This window comes from Ammospiza nelsoni, chromosome 6 (genome assembly GCF_027579445.1).
Source record: "Ammospiza nelsoni isolate bAmmNel1 chromosome 6, bAmmNel1.pri, whole genome shotgun sequence".
NCBI lineage: Eukaryota > Metazoa > Chordata > Aves > Passeriformes > Passerellidae > Ammospiza > Ammospiza nelsoni.
Genome location: NC_080638.1, coordinates 49,047,221 through 49,068,947, shown reverse-complemented (window position 1 = coordinate 49,068,947; position 21,727 = coordinate 49,047,221). Strand labels below are relative to the sequence as shown.

General features: G+C 41.5%; 1 protein-coding gene across 2 annotated transcripts in view; it reads left to right on the top strand.

Annotated features, from left to right (window-relative positions):
* The window catches only part of ITPK1 (inositol-tetrakisphosphate 1-kinase), a 156,259-nt gene that overhangs the window by 28,717 nt on the left and 105,815 nt on the right, over positions 1-21,727 (top strand). For both annotated transcript variants that reach the window (XM_059474613.1, XM_059474614.1), the window contains one exon: positions 18,422-18,446. In XM_059474613.1, coding sequence (XP_059330596.1) covers positions 18,422-18,446 — 25 coding nt within the window. The remainder of the gene's footprint in view (positions 1-18,421; positions 18,447-21,727) is intronic.

The window sequence follows — 21,727 nt, the reverse complement described above, 5'->3', positions numbered from 1 at the left end:
TGGAAAAGCATGTTTCTTCCCTGCCCCCTATCCCAAATTACACTAAATGCAATTAGGAGGCCTTAATTAAAATGCTGGGTTCGTAGCTTGGGCAAGACTTTGGAAACAAAGTAATTTATTCTAAGACAGTTCTACCAAAGATTTCTTCTGGTGCAAAGCTGTTTCCTGATGTGTAAGATCAAGATCTCTAAATCTTGTTCCTTAGCTGAACTAGATTGTGTACAAGTTCTTTGTGCAAGTGCTTATTCCTGAAACAGTAATCCTTGCATATGAATTAGGCTGAGATTCAGAAAAGCTCCTACTTTTTAAGGTGTTGAGTTTCTTTGACCTTGGTGGGAACCAATCATGTTTGCAGATCTTGGCCTAATCCAGCTCCCTCTGAAGCTATGAGGAATCTCTGTAGTTGGATTCCTTGGAACTGGATATTCTGAACTGGTGTTCAGATTTTTTTTTTTAAATTGAAATCCTGAGAGACTTGGAATGGAAATTGAATTTGTTCACATTGGCACAAATTTGATGGCAAACCTGGATCACCACATGGATTTCTTTCACTGTCTCATTCTTGCCTTGTTGTGCCATAGCTAGTGACAGCAGGCACTTAGAAGATATCATAGCTTGATAACAGCAATTGATGGCCAAGAATCAAAAAGGTGGTAGGTAGTAATTAAAGCATGCAACCATGGTGCCATTGAAAGTACACTGAACACCTGCTTGGCCCAGGGATGTATCCAGTAGTGTAATTTGAAATTTGTTTTTGTAGGACCAAGTGTAGTATTTGAGTTTCCTGTTACTTGTTAGTGCTGTTGTCACCTTTTCTTATGTTGACTGATATGTGGGTGTGAAAGCTCCCTGGCAGAATAGACTTCTTAGCACTCTTGCTTCTGGTGGTGAAACCTGAAACACAAAATGTTTGTTTCTGCAAATGTGCATGGTCCATGTGAACTCTCCCGGTTTCCTCTGCCTTTAACTGGAAGTAGATTGCCAGTTGTTTAGGGCTGATCCAGGCATAATGGAGCAGCCTAGAAGTGCTATTAATATTATAGTAAAAGGCTTCTGCTGGAGAATGTTTCTGGTTTTATATTTTTTGGTCTTTGAAACAGTAATGTCTGTGCAGGGCTGTTTTCAGCAGCTGCTTTGGCTTTGAGAGGATAATTGTTAGAGCCTTCAATAAGGGATGAATGTTCTCTTTCAGTAAAATTTGACCTCCTTTTGATAAAATAAAAACTCTTTAAAAGTTAACTTATCCTTTGTATGTCTTTGAAAGTGAAATTTTTTTCCTTGGCTTTTTTCTTCCTGTCCAACACTTCAGGAAATTAAATTATTTATTTTAAATGGCTGTTGTTGGTGTTGGATGGCTACAGGAACTCAGAGGTATTTCTGCAAGGCCAATCCCCAAAAAACCTGAGAGCTGGCTTTTTCCTGCTGTGCTGGAAATGTATAGTTTGACTATGAGGAGTTTTTGAAGCGTGCTGCCCAGATAGTGCAGAAATACGAGCAGAGTGCCAGGTGTGTATAGATGAGCTGGGAACAATTGAAATGTGTTCAAATCTTGGTGTCTTCCATGCATTCCCTAGGATGGGGGTTTTACAGGGAATTTGCAGATCAAGGAATTCTCTCCTGTGCAAGAGACTGAAGACCCTTGAATCAGGCACAGGCCTGGCAGCCAGGACAGGGTTGGCTTTTGGCTCAGTCACAGGCTTCACTGTAACTTAAGTAAATTAGTGCATTTTCTAATATACTTTTTCTGCCTGTCTGAAATAATGCAAACCAGTTTGAATGCTGTCCAGTGGCTGAACATTGCATGTGCATTGCTCATAGATCATTGGATCTCAAAGAAGAGCCAATGTGTGTATTACTTTCTTCTTGTTTTTCAGCAGCTCTTGATTTACATTTAGTTGTTCCAACACATGGTTCAAAATTAAAAATTAAAGTTGTTAAAATTTGTCTCCTTCTCATTGATTTCTGTGAAGAAATATCATTGGACCTTGTTGAGGACACCAAGATGTTTTAACAATTTTAATTCATTCAGCTGCTGTTCTCTTTCAGACCTGTTTAGCTTATGAATATTTTCAGTTCATATGCAGAGTAAGTAACTCGGTTTTTGCCAAGCTAAGATTTCATCTTCTTGCATTGACTTTCCTAACATGGTACCTTTAAGCTGTGGTAAAAGTAAAGCTATGGTTTGAAAAGCAAAGAGAGGAGGAGTCAGGAGGCAATGTACCAATCCAGTGCAGAAGAGGCAGTGATGGTGATAAGGATTGTTTTCTTGCTTACATTTTGCTATTCTTCTTTTGTGGTTGCCTGACTTCCAAGGAGGCCCTTGCAATTCTGTAGAGCAAGTAGTTGCCATTTTCCAAGTGCACATGAAACGTGCACAGCAAAATGAAAACTCTGGACGTTGCAAATAAATTTGAGCTTGAACATAAACCTGCTGAGGCTAATGGGAAGGTTTACCTAACACAGGAAATTTGGGAAAAAATCCTCCAAAGCAGGAGTCACTTATTCTTCTTATAGCAGCTTATCCATGGAGGTGCTATAAAACTTATCTAGCTTTGAAAAAAAAAAAAAAGGACAAATAATGAGTTTTCAGAAATTATTAATTTTCTTTCACATCTGTATGATGTTTACTGGGACCAGCTCTTCAGGAAGTCTGCACTCCTCTTTGTTTATTCTGCACAGTTTTACTTGTATTAAACATCTGAAAGGTTCAAATGATTGGTTGCTTCAGGGTTGTATCAGCCATGGTAACAGCTTGGTTTTGTCATGCTTATTTAAAAACTAAAAGATAGGTATGGTCTGCAGCTTTTTTTTCTAAAAGAAGCTGCTGTTCACCATTGTACCAAGAAACTATTTTTTCCCTTCTAAATGAGGCCTGGATCTCCTAGGAGATTTGAAGACTGCATAGTTATTTTCTGAAGCCTAGGATCATTTGATGCATCTTCTGAAATGTTTGAGAAATAGCACCATAGCTATTTCCAGTGGCCAGCAAGCAGCACACTGCAGTGTTTCAGTCTTCCTTTACAGGTGAGGATGTAGCTGTGGGAACCTCTGGCCTCAGATCCCATCCTAGCAGTGACAGTGGAACAGTGTAATCTAAACACTCCCAAGTGGAAAAAAAGGGGGCAGTTAATTTGCTTTAGAAGGGTCAGTATTTTAAGGTGAGCTCTTTTATGTTGGTTGTGTCAGTCACAGGACTGAAAACAGTATGGCTGCAGAACACAGTGTGTTCAGGTACTCTCTGGGTATGTGGAGGTTTCAAGGAGTGCTTTCATGGGAAAGAATAAAATGCCAAACTAGAATGAAACTTTCATAGACTACAAGGCCCTGTGCCTCCTCTCCTGGCTGCTTTTCAAATGGACAGCTGTGAGCCATATCCAGGAAAGAAGATGGATATGGCAATCAGAGTGGGCTGGCTGCTGTGATGCTCTGAGCTGGTCTGAGCACCCTTTCTGATCCAATACAAGGGTCATGCATGTACTTAAGCTGGGATGCTGTTTGTAATTCTTCTGAAGAAAGTTCATGTTGTGGAGTTGCCCTGGTTGTGAGACTATTTTCATTTTACCATGATTTTGTGGATTATTTGTGGACAAGTACTGGCTTCTGAAGCTGCATGTTTGCATCAGGGAAAGGAGATCCTCACTGTGTGTGTTCTTATTTTATACTCAGACTGGCAGCATGCCATAGATTTCCCATGCTGTTGATCTGTTGGAGAGTGCATTTCTGGTCTCTCTCTCTATTGCTTCTCTAAAGTTTGGGGGTTTTTTTGTCATCTGTTTGTTGGGTTTTTATGGGGTTTTCTTTGTTTTTTTTTTTTTTTGTTGTTTCTTCAGGGAGGAGATTTAAATGTGGTCTTTTTCCTTTTGGCTTGGTAAATCCTTTGGAAGAATTTCTGTATGGTCTCACTTGTGTTGAAGAAATTATGTTAAGAAAAGCTGTGACTGTGTGCCAGGGGAAGTTTAAGTTAAACATTAGGAAGAAATTCTTCACAGAAATGGTGATTAGATGCTGCAGTGGGCTGCCCAAGGAGGTGGTGGAGTCATCCTTGGAGGTCTTTAAAGAAATATAGGACGTGGCCCTTCCTGTCATGGTCTAGTTGATGTGGTGGTCTTCAGTCAGAGATTGGACTTGATCTCAGAGGCCTTTTCCAGCCTAGTTGATGCTGTGATTCTGTGTGTGATTTGTCCATTCTGCAGCTGTGTGGAAAGTGGCAAAGGGCTGCTAGAGTAGTTTCCATTCTGGTTGGAGTACTTGGGGATGGTACTGGCCCACTGTCCAGCTAATCCAAATGTTGTCTGGAGCATGTGAACAGAAGTGATGAAATTCAGAATCATTGTTGCCATGCAGGTACCAGTTTATGGCAACATCCAAAGTGCTCATTGATGTTCGAAAACTTGCTGCTGGTTGCTTTGAGTATGAAAGACAGGATGGTCCCTAGCAGGTGGTTTTCTCTTTCCCCCAAGACCACCATGCTGTGAAGGATAGAAAGGACAACACCACAGCTGCCACCTTGTTTTGTGTCACTGGTGTGAGAGCAGCAGGGATGGCTGCAGCATTGCAGTGCCCTCCCAGGCAGGGGCTGCCAAGGCTGAGGACTCTTTAGGCTGTCTTTGGCTCCCAGAGTGCACAGGTGTCACAGGGTTTCTAGTAACAGCAAATTGAAGGCTGTGGGTATTGCAGGATGAACGTGGAAGGACTCAAGAGGAGTTCCTTCCTTTTGTGTGGAGTACAGGACAGAGGGGCCTTTGGAGGGACATGCAGACATAGCCAGGGTAACTGCTGAGCCTGTGGGATGCAGCTGGTGCAAGCCTTGGTGTGATCCAGGTGAGAGCAGTGAGATGGGTGAGAGAGTAAACAGCACCCTCAGTATAAGTGAGGAACAGCATGAGAGGCAGAAGTTACAGTCCCCGAAATGGGTTTTGATTGAGACACTGATGGGACTCAGTACATCCCCCTCAGAGGCTGCAGTTTTAAAACCCATTTCATGTAAAACAGCTCCACTGAAAAACTGAATTCTAACTTTAGCTCTTTAAAAGTACCTTTTTATCTGGGTTTAGAGAAGAAATACAAACTTCTGTTAAGTGTGTGAAGTGTCTGTAATGGCAAGCTTCACATCCACAGCTTCTGTTGCCTGTATTTTCTGAGCATGTTCATCATCAGTGGAGGTGTTTGGTACTTGACAGCATAAGCATGCCCTGCCTACTTACGCTGCTAGAAAGGTGCAAGACCAGTGATGTTGGGCTTGGTGCCATTGAATTACAGCACAAGAACTGTATGGGTGTAGGTAAACAGAGACATTAGTTCTTGAGCAAGCCTATTGCCAAGGAAGTGGTAAACTTTCAGAAAGAAATTAAAAGAAATTTGCTCTTTGGTGTTCTCTCTACTTCTCTCTTGTGTATGAGCAGAGGGAGACATTTAATGGCAAATGTAGCACACAGGTTATCTTTGGAATCATCTGTAAGCAGTTTACTGTAAGATAGGATGCTGGACTTTGTGGGTTAGAGCCTTAGCTGTAGTGGCATGTTTTACAGAGAATTACTTGAAAAAGAGAAATATTCCTGCTTTTAACAATATTAAAATTCTGGTTTGTTTTCACATAAAGGCTTATTCGTTCTTTCTCAGTTCATTGCCTTAAATGGCCAAAAATGCAGTTTTACATTTTTTTCTTTCATTTTCCAATTGTTTGTCTTGTAGGCTTTTTTTTTTTTTCAGTAGTGATGTGAGTAGAGAAGTTAATTTTTACCAGGAAAAGTCTAGGTGTGACTTTACTAGGACTTTTCTAAGGAGAGCACCACAATATGAGAAGAATAGAATCATAATTAAATGATTGCTTTTTTCAGTGTCACTTCTGACTGAATATGCTGCAGACAGACATGGACATAAATGAAGCTGTAGTGTACCTCTGTGAGCAGGGTCTGTGGTTTAAAAGTGCCCTGCAGCACTTGGCTGCTGCTGCAAACTCCATTGGAAATTAGTAATTGGAGCTGTAGGTATTATGTCTGGCCAATATGTAGGTCAGTGCTTTTGTCAATTCAGAAAATTTGCACTTTAGTGCTTTACACTGGAACTGGCCTTCTCTTAAAGCCAGGCCTTGAGAGAGGGTCCTGCTGCAAAGTCAGGGCTGGCTGTGGTGCTGCTGCACTGCCCTGGTGGGCTGTTGTCACCTGGACAGTGCTCAGATGGAAAGGGACCTGGGGGTGCTGGTTGACAGTTGGCTGAACATGAGCCAGCAGCGTGCCCAGGTGGCCAAGAGGGCCAATGCCATCCTGGCCAGTATCAGGAATGGTGTGGCCAGCAGGAGCAGAGAGGTCATTCTTCCCCTGTACTCGGCACTGGTGAGGCCTCACCTGGAGTATTGCATCCAGTTCTGGGCCCCTCACTTTAGGAGGGACATTGAGATGCTTGAGAGTGTCCAAAGGAGAGCAACGAGGCTGGTGAGGGGCTTGGAACACAAGCCATGTGAAGAACGACTGAGGGAGCTGGGGTTGTTCAGCCTGGAGAAAAGGAGACTCAGGGATGACCTTATCACTCTCTTCAACTTCCTGAAGGGTGGCTGTGGTGAGCTGGGGGTCGGTCTCTTTCTCCGGGCGACAGCAGACAGAACAAGAGGACACAGTCTCAAGCTGCGTCAAGGGAGATGCAAGTTAGAATTAAGAAGGAAGTATTTTACAGAAAGAGTGGTCAGATACTGGAATCATCTACCAAGGGAGGTGGGGGAGTCATCATCCCTCGAAGAGTTCAAAAGAAGACTGGATGTGGCACTTGCTTCCATGATCTAGTTGAATTGTTAGAACATGGGTTGGACTTGATGATCTTACAGGTCTCTTCCAGCCTTGAATTTCTGTGATTCTGTGATTCTGTGCTTCCTGCTCTGCAGCCTTCAGCTCTGAGAGCAGCTTGTGGAATTGGGGGGTGTTGGCTGGTGTCTGCCTTGGGGCAGTGGTGTGGAGACATGCAGGCCAGGCTGGAGGAAGATCTTTTATGCTACATGGATCTTGATGCTAGAATTCAGATGGAGGGGAAAATGCAGGTGTTCAAATTATTCTTGCAAAAATATAAGTAGCCTGGCAATTAAAATGAAAATATCTAGAAACCAGAGAAGATAATTAGGGGTGATGTGGTGTTTCATTGAGATGTGAGGGCGTAGTCCAAATAATATGACAGTTTGCAATCTCTTAAGTGCAACTTTTGTAAGGTTTTGACTTTCATTTTATACCATCATGATGATATTATGGTCAGCTGGGATGATTTTGAAGAGGAATGTTTTTAGCTAAATTGGATTAGCTTTTGCCCTTATTTAAGTTGATGCCTGTGTGTTTGGCACCTTGGACTGTGTGCTGACCAAGAACAAAACCCTGCCAGTGCATCAAGGCAGATAATGCCCAGGCAGTGCAAGAGTGAAGTCAGCAAGGCTGAGCAAGGGGGTTATGTAATGCTGGGTGTGGAGCAGCCTCCTCGCCATGAAACACAGCTGACTGCAGGGACCTGATGTGCAAGGAGCTGTGAAAGCATGCTGCCAGGGAAAAAGGCTTCATGGAATAAGAAATCCTGCCGTTGCAGATAGATGTGCTAGGAGAGTGTAAAAGCAGACACTTGTTCAAGGATTTTCTTTTGTCCTCACAAACAAGAATTCATGAAAATATTCTGAGCAATTTTTCTTTATTTACTAAGATATTTGGAGGTAAATGTGTACATTTGCAAACTTTAGTAGTATAATTACTTTATAACTTAAGTTACAGCAAATTGGATGAACAAAAGTCATATTACTTGTAGTTCAAAGCTCTAATACATTCGGAATCTTTGACATCATTAGAAGCTGTTATTTAATGCAGGTTTTTTCTTATGTGGAGTGATTTTTCAAGTTCTTATATGTGTTTTGGAATTACAACTGTTTTAAAGTTGTTACAAGTCCTTTTCCTTTGTGTTGATTGTATCTCAAATTAATCTGTGATGTAATTCTGGCAGTATCTTTGAGCTGATCCTGTATGTAACATGTTGAATGTGAAAACCCTAAAGAGAGCACATGGGGTGCAGCAGTTTGCATCCAATAAAGAGCAATGTGAGATCATTCTGAAACAGCAGAGGAGTGGGCAGCTTCTCCTTGCCTTGTGTTGTGCAGTCACCCATAGGTTTGAAATCCCAGAGCATGGTACAACAGCATCTCCACAGTGCTCATCCCTTGTGTCTACAAACAAAAGAAGTGAGGAAGAGAAAATGACTGTGCTTGTCCAAGGGAGATTGGTTCTGTGATCATGTGTAATCAAACATGTAATCAAACATTTAATAAACTACTTGTATTTTTCCTTCTAATTAGTTGCTGCCAATTACTGGGATTGAAGGGTGAGTTTCAGGGCGGAGATGAACAAATATAACCCAGAGAAAAACAACTAACTGCTACTGTGCCTTTGTGTGACTGCCTCTCCAAATCCCTCTCAAAAGCTGCCTCAGCTGTTTATATGTCCACCCCCTAAGTGATAAGGACAATGGTAATTTGGTAGAATAGAACAGAAATGCAGCTTTTCCTTCTCCTGTAAGAGGAATTTAGGTTATCTTTTAAAGTCATCGGCATGTTGTGATCGCAGCAGTCCTGTAGTGGGGAGGGGCAGGTACCAGAGAATCTAGAGAAGTCCATAAAGGGAAGCAAATGTAAAAGATGCAGCTGAACTGTTTGGCCTAAGGCTTTTTTTCTGAGAGGGAGAAGTAGGATATGAGTAACAGAGCTCAGGTATGAGGTAGGATTTAGCTCATTGAGGCAGCATCTAGAAAATCTGAGGAGGCCCAAGAAATTGTCTGGCTCTCCCAGTTATGGGGTGTAGCAGACCTCCCAGCAGGTCTGAATCTGGGTTAAAGCAGAGTCTGGTTAGAAAATGTAGTAGCATTTGCAGGGTTGTGTATCAGCTCCTGCATGCCCTGGCCAAATTTGGCAAAGTTGTCATCTCAAAACATGTGTTCAGTCACTGATAGAAGCATGGGTATAACAGCTGCTGTCTAGCTAAGGCAAGAAAAAAAAGCAAGGCCAGGATTAATTAGAGAGCCCTTGTGTTTGTGTGTACCCCAGCACCAGGGTGAGAGAGAGGAGCAGCAGCATGTGCCATGGAAGGTCAGGGGTGTGGGGGACAGCAGGGCACATGCTGTGGGTACTGGCTCATGGCAGAGCTCTCAAGGGACCCCTTGGGCAGAGGTCATGCCTGGAGAAGGGCTGAAGGTCATCAGAAAAAGAACGTTTGGTTCACAGAGATGGGATGCTCTAAATTTCTTGCAACAAACAGGATTTGTTTGCTTGAAAAAGATTGTTGAACTTCTGTCTTTATCATTCACTTCACCTTTCAGACAGATGTATGTTTTTCTCACAGCTTGGATAAAAACCAGGCAGTATTTGTGTTTTATGATTTATCAGAGGGTTGGGTTTTACTGCACTGTTAACAATCCACTGAAGCAAACAAGAAAATGGGTGTTCTGGCAAACCTATACATATGCTATTGCTTAAAGCAAGAACCCTGTGGACTGAAAGAAATAGGGAGAATTTTAATCTTTCTCTAACAGCAGACTTCAATGTAATCTAGAGTAGATAAAAATAGATGTATTTATAGCACATACATAGATGTGCTTCTCTGAAGTGGTTTAGTCACCATGATGGAATTTGCACCAGCTAGGGTGGAGATGTCTTGAAGATACTATGTTGTGCTTTTCAGGTGCAGAAACTGTGGTAAACACGGGAGACTTTTCATCCCCATTGTCTGACCTCTGGTCCAACTTCAAGTTTGTACTTTCTGACCTTGGCTGATCCTGTGCATAACAATCCTATGCCTGTCTCTGCTCAGAGCTTTTGGTGTATTTCTGTGAACATTAATGGTCTATATTGCATTGATATTAAGAAGTTTGAGGTAGAACCTTCTTCTATATGTTAGATTTCCAGCTTCTCAAACTTCAGCCCTACCCAATGAGATCAGTGGAAAACTCTGTTCTCTTACCTGAATGCTTTTGCTCAGGGTATGTGTGTGTTGGGGTTTTTTTTAATATATTCTTTTTGATCCCCAATTTTCACATTAGCTATTAAAATTATTCTGTATGCTTTGTAATAAAGAACATTTATTAAATTTCTGTCCATTTAAATGTAAGGCTATACTCAAATATTGCATGTTGTAGAAATTTTATTTCATTTTCAGGATCATGTGCAGACCATGAAGAATATTCACTGCAGCACTGTCAAATGCTCTATCCTATTGCTTCTCAAGGAAATTGGCCACATGCCAATAAATGGAATATTTTCAAACAGTGTGATCATCACTTGTTGGAAGCCAAGCTTTTATTTTATTGTGAACCTGTCTAGTGAGGCTTCCAAATAAAGTAAAATAATTTTTCTGTGATCTACATTGATGTAAAATTGAGCAGAAGAATCAGTTACAGTGGAGGAAATTCCCATTATTGGTATTGGCATCTGCATCTGTTCAAACGGAGAAAAGCAATTCAATTCACATTTCTTTAATTTGTACTATGTATTTTCTGCTGAACATCATTTTCCTCTCAAATAGAGTAGCAGACTGCAGAAGTGCACGTCTCAGCTTCTGAGTGCTTGTCTCTTTTCCACTGATGTGGTTCATACAGTGGGACCTGCATAGTGAAATAAAGGTGAAATCTAGTTTCTGATGCTACTGAATTGCTTTTAACCAGCTTTTTATTTGGGGCTTAACCAACCAGTCCTCTTTAAAATAACAGCTGTTTTTGTAAGTGCTCCGAAATAAAGGATGAGGCTTGAAATGCATCTCAAAGGAACAAACAAAACAGGAGCTGACTGAGTAAGTTATGTGAGCCTGAACTGATGCAGAGTTTGAAGGGGAAAGCTTTCTAGGAATGCTAAACCTTTGCATGGATGTCCTTTTAACCTGATTGTTACTTGTGCCAGTGCATTTATGTGGCCACAATAACTTCCCTGCATAGGCTCCTGTTATTGCTTATGTCTGTGAATCTATGGCTGATTCCAGTTCCATAGAGGAAAATTTGTTCCTTGCATATGCAAACAATGGTCACTTGGTGAGTGTAAAAGACAAGAAATCACAAGGGTTTCAAAGGTGATGAAACTTAAGGGAGGCTTGATGTCTGACTTGTACAGTGCCAAAACACAGTTCTGTATGGAGGGGAAAAAAGGAGTTGCAATCAGGTTTCTTCAATGAGCAGACATGCTAACTTTCTCTTGTTTGCATAATGAAGTTTTGCATAAAGAAGAAAGCCCCAGACACCTATATATCTTACTTGAAGCCTGGCTGGAGATGAATAGTCATTTTTGCATGGCAAGTTGCTGAACTAAATAAGTCTGTAATTTCTGCCAAAAAAAATGCCCAATCTCTTTTAGAGATCCAAGAAATGAAAAAACATTTTGCATATTGCACATTTCTCATGCATGTCTCAGTGGATGTCTGCCCTCTATGAAAACTCCCAAAACATTTATTCAAGGCTGTTTGCCAAAGTTTTGGAGAGTTGTAGAGCCTATGCTGCCTTTGGTTTCAGAGTTAGTAGATTAAAAGCCCTTTCTAGGTGAAAGCTGGCTTGGCAGACATGCCTTTCTCTCTGTACCCATTGGCTTTAGCAGAGTGGAGGTGTGCTTTTGTTTTGTCTTGTGGTGTGCAGATCTGCAGAACCTGCAGTACCAGGCTGGGGCCTGGCAGAGCCTCGTCTCACTGGCCATACTGAACTGGTGGTCTTTGTGCAGAGAAGATGAGAGCAGCTGAAGCTTGTCAGAACACCAAGACACATCTCCAGTCTAGAGATAAAGATGTCATGTGGGACAGTGACAAATGCTTTGCACAAGTCCAGGTTGATGCCATCAGTTGCTCTTCCTTTAGCCACCAAATTTGGCAGACACAATTTGCTAGCTGTCCCCAGTCACCTCTGTATTTGCCAAGACTCTTAGTATGGTTTCTAGGAGGATCTATTCCATGATCTTGCTGGGGAGTCCCCTGTGAGCTTCAGGTGTTGTGAATGTAAGGCTGTTCCTGTCTGTGTGCACAGGGCCTCATCTGCTTGTTCTCCCTGGTCAGGTGCTCTGTGTCACCTGTCCTGACCCAAAAGCTCTCGGTGTGCTCCTCATCCATTGCCAGACACAGCTCCTTGCACTCCAGCTGCTTATTGACATAGAGAGGATGACTCCCTTGCCTGTCCTTCCTAAAGAGCTGGAATCCTCCATTCCAAGTCCCCAGTAATAGGAACCTTTGCACCATGCTCATGTTTCTAGAAGCCTCTAATATCTTCTGCAAGAAGAGTTTTTTTAATGTAAAGATGAATACCATGTCTGTCCCTGGAAGGGATATTGTCTTTTGCCTCATGATTCTACTGCCTCTTCTCAGGTCTCTTTGAGCCATCACTGATGTCTCATGACCTTAGAAAGACTTCTGAAAGGGATGGGTCATGTGTTTGCTTTCTGCATGCTAAGGGTCATATTAACATTGGGGTGACTGGGGTCATGAGGAGACAAAGGGAACTGGGAGCAGAGAGGACGTGTGTGCTCTTTGCAGTGCTTAAGGAGGCAAGCAGTTTATTGAAGCCAAAGGATGGTGCTAGAGCAATTTAGCCTGCAAATTTGAAGGACTCTGACCTTTGGGAAATTAATGTTTCGTAATGGAAGATACAGTTCCAAAACAGCTTGGTTTGAAGGTGGTTTTTAATAAGGTTATAAAGAGATCACATGGTGTGGCTGCTTGCCATAGCTGGGAGCTGGATCTGATAATGTCTGGTGGGGTAAGGCTATGGCTAAAGGCTGAACCCTGCCCAGTTGCTTGTAATTGTCATCAGGTACTAAATCTGTCTCTGAATGTCTGGTAGGATGAATAACTCCTGGCCTTTAATAATTTTTCTCTGCAGCTGTTAATCACTCCTTCTTCCCACTGATGATTTTTCAGGGTTTTTTTTCCTCTCAAAAGACTGTGGTTAAAGGTTTTGTCCTGCTGGGAAAGTAGCAAGTAGAGGCTCCCAGAACCTGGGGTCACTAGTTCCAAGAAAAGAGTCTGGCAGAGCTCAGCAGCACTGATCCATCTTAAATGCCTAGTTTAAAAAGAAAACAGATTCTTTTGAGTTTGTATTTACTGTCTTTTGGTTTTTATAACTTGGGATACACAGATTTTATTTCCACACTAAGTGGTTTTTTTTTAGTGCTGAAATTAGGAGCTTTGTAATGTTTTGTTAAACAGACTGAAACTTTTTCTTAATATTTAGTGACTAAAGGCAGTTTATTTCCTTTAGTTACTGCTTGCAGTGCCTGTTTTCTTTCTTTCATGGCTTTTTCCACCCTTTTGCTTGAATGTCTGAAGCATTAATGTTGGATGCTTCACTTTATCATTGCTCTTTCAGGATGAAGGGTTAGTGGGCTTCCACCTGTATCTTTGCTGTGAAATGTTGTGTGTGTTGTAGTGGGAATTTATGGCACTGCAGGTGAATACCAGAGCGATGCTGCTTGAGCTCTACCAAGATCCTCTCTTATTTTCTAGTCCCTTTCAGGGCACTTTGTTCTGGTAACAGCACTCTTAAGAAGCATTTTTATGGCTGTAAATGGGATGATATAATGCTTTGAAGGTGTGGAGAATATCAATCAGATGGTTCTACCAAATGTCATGTGAATGGGGTGGTGGTGTGAAAAGCACTTATGGCGTTGTAGTGTCTGATGTATGAGGGCTTCTATTACTTGGACTATTCCCTGTTTATACAAACAAGGAAGAAATGCACAAATGTGGCTGCCTTCTGTGGAGTTTTATCCTACTTGAAAGGTGTTCCATGACAGCCCAAAGTCTTGGGGTTTTTTCAGCCCACCTAAAGAGCACTTAGAGTTTGAGGTGAGATGTTTTCTCTCCTGTACTGCATTAGCTGTACCTACCAGACTGTAAAGGTGCACTCTATTGCCTTTCTTCTTTGCATCTGTGATGCTTTACAGACTGAGGAAATTGAGAACTCTCTCCCCCAAATGCCAGCTTTTGGTCCGTTTCAGACATAAAACTTTCCAGAATACAGATTAGTGGGGAAAAGCTTGCTAAAAGGTAAGTGTAGTTGGATATTAATTGGTAAAAATAATTGATTAATTGCCTGCTTGATAATCTGTGTGCAAAAAACCAAGCCACAAAAGGTCCTCCCTCTTTTTACAGCTGAGTCTGCCATGTTTCAGATGCCCTGTCCACGTGTACTGATGGCTGTGGCTGAGAACTGGAGCCCCTGGACAGTGAGCACCCAAATACTGGAGTTACTGCTTGGTTTTTTCCCTACTAGACAATAAGTTGGCATCTATCAGTGATGAAAAATAATAAAAGCAAGGATTGTCACGAATATTTAATAAAAAAAAAGTCAAGTATTCTGCTGATGGAAAAGCTAAGGCAACTGAGCTGAGCTTGCCTTTATGCCAGGAGGGGAAATGGGCCATCCACAATGCTGGGGCTCCTGTATTGGCTGGTTTTCAGTGTGGTGGAAAGTCTTAGTGCCTACAGATTTTTGCTCTGATGCATTAATATTTATAAGCTCCCTCTAATGTCAGTGTATTGGTTTTCTGTGAAAATGCTTTTTTTAAGATTAAAGCAATACATTCTTCTTTTTCTTCTTATTTGCTACTTCTTTACATAGGAAATTTTCAAAGTGATGTCTGAAAAAGTTAACTTCACTGCATGTATGATAGAAAGTTTGGCTTTACTTTTCAAATTGTAAATTCCATTTGGGATTTTTCAGTCTATCATACAGGAAAAACAATTTGCTTAATTTAACCATGACTATGATATACAACCTGATAGTAATTTTCTCTCTTTTAATTATCATTCACTATGATATTCAAGTCCTAGGTGCTGTGGGGAATTAGTCCAAACAGTTTACTTTGAGTGTTTAAAAAAAACCCAATCCCAACCCCAAAAGCCAGCTATTCTACATAGTTGAGGCTCTGGTAAAACATCAATTTCAAGACATTGATTAATGTGCTTTTAGTAACTTGATATTGAATTCTTCTTTAAATCCATACATCATTCCAACTTAAACATGAAGTCAACTAGCATGGTAATTATTTTAATTGCTGTTGAGTACAGGGAATGTTGCATTATCCAGTAGAGTTATTCACTGGTTTCAGGTATAGAACTAATAAGCTGGAACAAGCTTTAGGGATCTGTTTGATATTGCAGACTAATGCAGCAGTTACTTAAATGTTTCTGGTTTTCCTGTAAATGTTGCAGTGTGTAGATCATCTTTGAAATTAGAAGTATTTTAAAATTAGTGACCTCTGGGAATGTAGTTTAGAACTGACCATTTTTCAAATGTCTATTCAATGAAAGTAGAGAGACACAGTCTCTCTTTGACACAGCTGAGTTGCCTCTTCAGAGGCAGAAGGGAAGTACAGCTAATAATGACCTTTCTTTTTCCTCAGAAAGAGAGATTTGTCAGGAGGCAGCTAGGCCAGCTGGGAATGGGAGCCCTTCCCCTGGTAGCCAGTGGCTCACTTTCAGACTCTGCATGGGGAGCTAGAAAGTCATGGACAATACCTTGAGGGACACAAGAATAGTTGTCAGCACACCAGGTGAAGTAGTCATCCCATGCTGTCCTGTCAATCATGCCCTGCCTGACCTCTGCTAAGGAAACAGCCCAAAAGAATGTACATGAGAGTGGTAGGATGTATTTTTCTTACTGGCTTTTTAAAGCACAGTAGGAAGAAGTGGTAACTGGTCCATGGCTCAGACTCCCAGCACAGTTCATTCAGCAACTGTCTTGTCTCCATTGTGTGTCCTGCACAGGCAACCCCTTGTTGGGGAATTATGGCCCACAGTCTGTTTCATTCTCTCTATTTACTCTGTGTTTTGAAGGTCCTAGAGTTTCTTGTGCATAGGATCAGCTTTCTTTCCATGCCTGACCCCAACCCCTTTCCCAGGTGACATAAGGCAGTGTGTGTGGTTAGGTGGTATTGCATGCTTGGTTGCATCAGGGATATCTTCTGCCCTGAGCCTGCTGCTGTGACCTGCCTGGCTGAAAAGCCTGAAGTCACTGGCTTAGGAAATCTTCTGGCCAGGGAATCAGCTAATTACAAAACAGGTGCATGGTGGCTTGACATCCTTATTGTTTGGATACTTCTTGTTTTTAAAATAACTTATTTTCAAATTACGATATTTTGGTAGAGGATTTTTTCCCAAATTAAGTAGTCCTCAAAATGCTTCTATGGTTTCTTGTCCCCTGGGTTTAAGTAGAAAAGGTTCTCATATTTCAGGTAACAAAAAGGACATCCTGCTCCCCTCTGAAAAGGGGAAGACCAGCTACAAGCCAGTCTTGGTAATTGCTTCCTTCTTCCTGTACCTTTTTAAGCATGTGTGGCATTGTACCTAAGAGCAGGCACCCCTCCTCTCCATTCCCATGTGCTGTTCTGGCTTCTTCCCTCCTGCTGGGACAGTGCAGTTGGTTCCAGTAAGTCCCAGAACGTTTGCAAAGTTCATTTTGGGGGGATTACAGAAACCATTTGGACTGATTCTCTCTCAAATGGGTTTGGCACCCAGCTCACGAATATTTATCTTCCTCAAAGTAGAATAAAAGCTTATTCAGTGTGTATGTAGGCATGACAAGAAATGCATCTTTTGCCATCAGTCACTGTCCTTCCAGGGACTGTGGTGCAGTTTTGTCTGAAGTTTGGTATATTTCCATGGTAGTTTTGAGTTTTGTTTACTCCAGGGCACACACAGCAAAAATGTTTGATTATTTTAAGTTTTAGCTTACAATACCTGGAATGCTTCTGAGTAGTCTGCTGCCCTAATTTATAAAATAGCATTCCCCACCTAATTTTTCTTATTTTTCTTGCTTAGCTCTGTGAAAATCATGGTTTCAACAATTTGGCTATTAACTCTTTCTCTGCAAGATTCATATTTTCTTCTCATCACAGAGCTGGAACACATCTGGCCAGCCTCAAGTGATGATCTACAGTTGGGCTTCCCACATCATAATAGCAGTATATTAAACACCCACCACTTAACAGCTGCTGTTATCTGCAAGAGGGCTTTGAAATTCTTTGCAAGAGGTGCTTGGTTTCATTTTCTCTTTTATTTCCTTGCTGAGCTTTCACAACAGGCTCTCTGCTGTGTCTGTGCATTGAATGCTGCTTCTAGGCCAGAGAGACTCCAGACTGGTAAAGTGGAAGAGGGGGCAATTTGTGTCATAGATGCTGATTGATCGCCTGTCCCTTTGGGCATCCTTGTAATGGCCTCCCAGAAGAAAGGCCTACTGTCTTGGGTGGAAAACTGGAGGAGCCTTTGTGTATTCAGCAGTGTGCAGCATTTGTGACTGTGGACAACAACAAAGACACTCTCAGATAGAAAAGCACTGAGGGCAGTTAGGCAGTCCAGTTCTATGACCTCCCAAAAAAAAGGGACTTTGATTTTCATATATAGGGCTACTGGCACAAGGAAGAGAGATTCCTGTCTTGTGCTCACCGAGGCTTTTCATTTTTAGGTTAAATTTCCTATGTCTTCAAAGTGAGAAGATTCTAACTTATTTAAATAGCCTGCATGTACTGGGAGGAGGGCATGGAGCAGGAGTGGCTGGGCTTTGTGCCAGGGATTCAGTTCTGCTCTCAAGCCTAGTGCAGAAATGGTTTGTTTGGCTTGATAGCTTGTCAAAGGCAGTGACTGAGCGTTGTCTGACTGCATGTACCTGAATCTCAATTCTCATACCATCAGAGTAGACAACTGTCTCTACAGATCTGCCTAAGTTGGCTCTACCAATTGCAGTTCTCAGCGTTTTGGTTTATAATTCATAGGCCTCTCCAGTCTCTCATTGCTGGAGATGCAGGATCACTGGAATGATTCTCCATATGGCCAAAGGCTTGGTCCTTTCTGATAAACCTCAAGTATTGGAATTGTGCTCTTGAAGGAATCAGACTGACTGCAAGTCTTTAAACCTGAAGTCTAGGGTGGGATCCTGTGTACCAAGATGATGGGGGTAGAATAAGACTCTAAATAAGAGGATAAATGGCTGCAAGGTGCTGTGTTAATTCTCCTTGACATTTATACATGTATCCTTGATTCAAAAGAAAAGATCTGTCAAGCATGCAGAATGTGCTGTGGTGCAATTTGCACACTCTGAGGGCAGATGAGAAATGAAAAGCAAACTAGATCTAATTAAAACCGAGATGCTTCCTCTGTAATATCAGCCACTTCCTACCTGTGCTCACCTAACAGCCCTGTCAGTCCCAGCACTGCAGCTGCTTAGTATTCATCTTGCCTTACTTCTGGGGACATGAGTCAGAATCTGCCAAAGTGCTTCCTAGACAGGGAATGAAACTGAACAAGTGCTTTCCTGAATTTGAATCAGGTTGTTAGTGCAGATTTTTATTGTTTGCATTCTAGTATGAAGCAGTGCTTTTCCATTAGTTTTTGTTTTTACATTTTCCCCACATTTCCAACACTAACATTTCCTTTTTTTTTTCTTTTTTCAGGAAAAGAGGCGTAGAAGTAGTGCAGGTGAGTAAAGGTTCTATTTTCTTGTAAAGAAGGCTTACTGATTTTAAATGCTGTCGTTTGGATGCCAATATGACCTGGGCTTAATGATTTTTCTTTCCATTCAGTTCTTTATGACAGATACTGCTTTTGGATAGACAGGATTCCCCTTTTATGAAGCCTGTGTTGAACCCACATGCAGTCCAGCTTAATAGGTGCCCTAGTGAAAGTGGTAATGCAGTTAGGCTTTTCTTGTGTCTGTCAATTAATAAGTTCTGATAGTTGATTAGGTGATGTTAGTCTTTTAATTGCATTCACAGAATACAATTAACAGAAACAGGATTTGCCCTTTGAAAAAAGAAAGCTATGGCAGAAGCAATGATCTTGTAACCGAATGAGCAGAGAAATGATACTAAAGTGCTTTCAAGTTGTGGCCCTTCTACAGATAAGTTCAGGTGTTGACTACATTTGTTCTTTCCCAGCTCTGAATGGTCATATTTCACACAAGATGTTACTTAAAGGATGGTGTCAGCTTGTGAAAGGAATTATGTTACATGTCAGCTGTAACATAGAGCACTATAAGCTCTAGAAGGTGAAGGGGAAGCATGCTCCTCCTTTCTGGCTTATTTTGTGTGCTTAGAAGAACTGTATGTCATAGGTTTCACTCTTGCTGATACTTACCTCGTGCTCATTTTGAACTCTGAAGTGGTGAGTTCCTCACTGCCTCAATAGCAGCAATAGAAAAGAGAGGAGGAAAATGGTATGTTAGCCTTGGGTAATTAAGGTTGCTCTGAAATCCATGTGAGAGGTGCTTCCCAACACCAGCAGGGAGCAGGAGAAAAGCACTTAACACAAAATAAATTGAAATACCAGGCCATGTTATTTTAAAGAATCCACTGTCAGAAAAGACTTAAAAACTTCTCATTGCTAGTTAAAATGGAGAGTATGTCTTTCAGTCATGAGTGGTTGTCAGAGAACTGCATTGTGTTAGAAGGATAAAGGGCACGTACTTTACTGGCTGTGTTTAACCTATCACCACTGCTGCATCATCTTCCTTTCCTGTACCTCCTGTTGCTTAGAGCTAAAGGGCAGTTTCTTTCATCAGTTTTGATAATGGCATTACCAGATTGATAAAAACAAACCAGCATTTACAAAGCACAGCTCGATCAGGAGCGCAGGGAGAAAGCTAGCCCATATTTGTGTCACTGTCTAGGGGACATTATTATTTAATACCTCAGTGTATTACAGTCCAATGCCTGCATGTTATGTGTGCCTTGCACCTGCACTGTACATTTATGCAGCAAGGGGCTTGTGAGATGAATTCAGTGATGCATCCATTAGTTGAGCAGAGGGCAGATTCCATTTTACCTCATGGATTAAAGTTATTATCTTTCCATAGGTTTGTGTAGCTTAATGGCTACGAAATTATTGGAAAGTATTTATTTATTGTAATAGCATTTTGGGAAACATTTGGACAGAACTAGACAGGAGTTTGTCCCCATAAAAATGCTTTATGCTCTCATAATTTATCATCTCATATTTGACAGTGTGGTTGAGATGTCAGACTGATCTATAGTGGGAATTTGTGCCCCAAAGGCATACCTCAATCCCTGGTGCCTGCTGCTCTGCTGGAACAGGATGTATTGAAGTGTGTGATCACCCTTTGCCTATCACTTGCATGTTGCTGCATATAACCCAATGTGCTTCAGCCAGTAGGGAAGGTATCAGGAACGGGCTCTTGGCTCATCCCTTATTGCTAGAAACTTTTGCTTGAAGCACCTTGCATAACCTGTCCCCCTAGCCCTGCTTCCAGATGAAGGATTGTCTTGATGTCCATCTGGTGCACAAGGTTTATTTGACAGGGAATATTGTCTTCCTGTGTCAAGCAGCTGCAGCATTTCTTTGATTTGCTTCCCATTCTCCTTTAAAGAACCTGTCCTGTTAGAGAGAAACCAGCTCTTAGGTCTGACAGTAAGCATCTAAATCAAAACTCAACATACACAGGATGTTTACCTGATTTCTTTTTTACATAAATTCAGAATTTTTCTGAAGTAGACTTGCTTTCCAGTAAGAAGTAGTGAGTTGAAAGGTGAGGTTTAGTTACTGGCTTCTAGAGAGCAAAGCATGAGGGACTGGTATGTGCTGACTTCTGTGAACGTACATCAAATTATTCTTTTCCAAAGAGGTTTCACAGGAGCAGGAAAGGATTTTCTACTACTAAAGCAAAGTCTTGGAAGTCTTCAAATAAGCATCTGTGTGACTTCTGTTTCCCTCATGCAGGGAGGATTTAGGATAGTCCTCTCTTCTTTGGCTAGACAGATTAAATTCTTTTATTTTGCTTTCTTAGAGCAAATTGTGCTTTATAGATTGACTGAGCTGCTGCTAGACCGCAATTAACATTTCATGACTTGTGTTCAGGTTTTGTGTTTTGTCTTCTCTCACCCTTCCACTTTCAGCAGAGAGAGTGGTTCCAGGTTTCTATTTTTATTGAGTGGGGAGACATGCACATCCTCCAAAGAAAAATAAAACAAGAGTGGCAGTGGGATGCTAAGCAGGCATTCTCCTTTATCTAGCAGTAAGACCTTAATTAAAGCATCACATTGAAAACAAACAGAAAGCATCTCAGCTTGTGTGGTGATAAATAATTGGGGTTTTTTAGAAATACTGATTATTTTCTAACATAAAAATTCACTGTGAAGTCAAGGTGCAAGAGCTGAAATGTGCAACATTATATAGTACAACTGAGTAACATCCACCAAGCTAGCTGGCTTAGAAGATGGTACAGTAGATTAATTAAATAAAAAGCTTTCAAGGCTATCAACTTTCCAAAGACAATATGAGTCTGAGCCTGCACCCAAACATTTGGGAGCCTGAATAGGATTAACTAATTTGTTTTTCTGGTGGACATAGCAAAACTCTGAGTAGAAGCATCCTTAGAATCTGGCAATGTTCTAGGATCTAGGTTTGCTTTCTGCAGCTTAAATCCAAGTCAGTGGGGCAGCCATAAACCAGTGTTATATTACAAGGAAAAAAACCAAAAAAGCAATTTACTAGCTTTTCAAGGTGGGCTCTTGACAGAATACTGTGCTGCCTCTCTCACCTTATTATGGGGCATTTACTTATTTTTTTAAAAGCAGGGATCACTTGAGTATCAGGGAGCTTTTTGAATTAGTGCTTACTTGTTGGTGAGGAAGCACTCTTGTTCTGGTTTTGCAGGAGAGACTGAGGGATGTGTCCCATTTCTCCCAGGGAACCTGTTGCAGTTCCAGCCCCAGTGCTGCTGGGGTCTGTGCTGCAATCTGTGC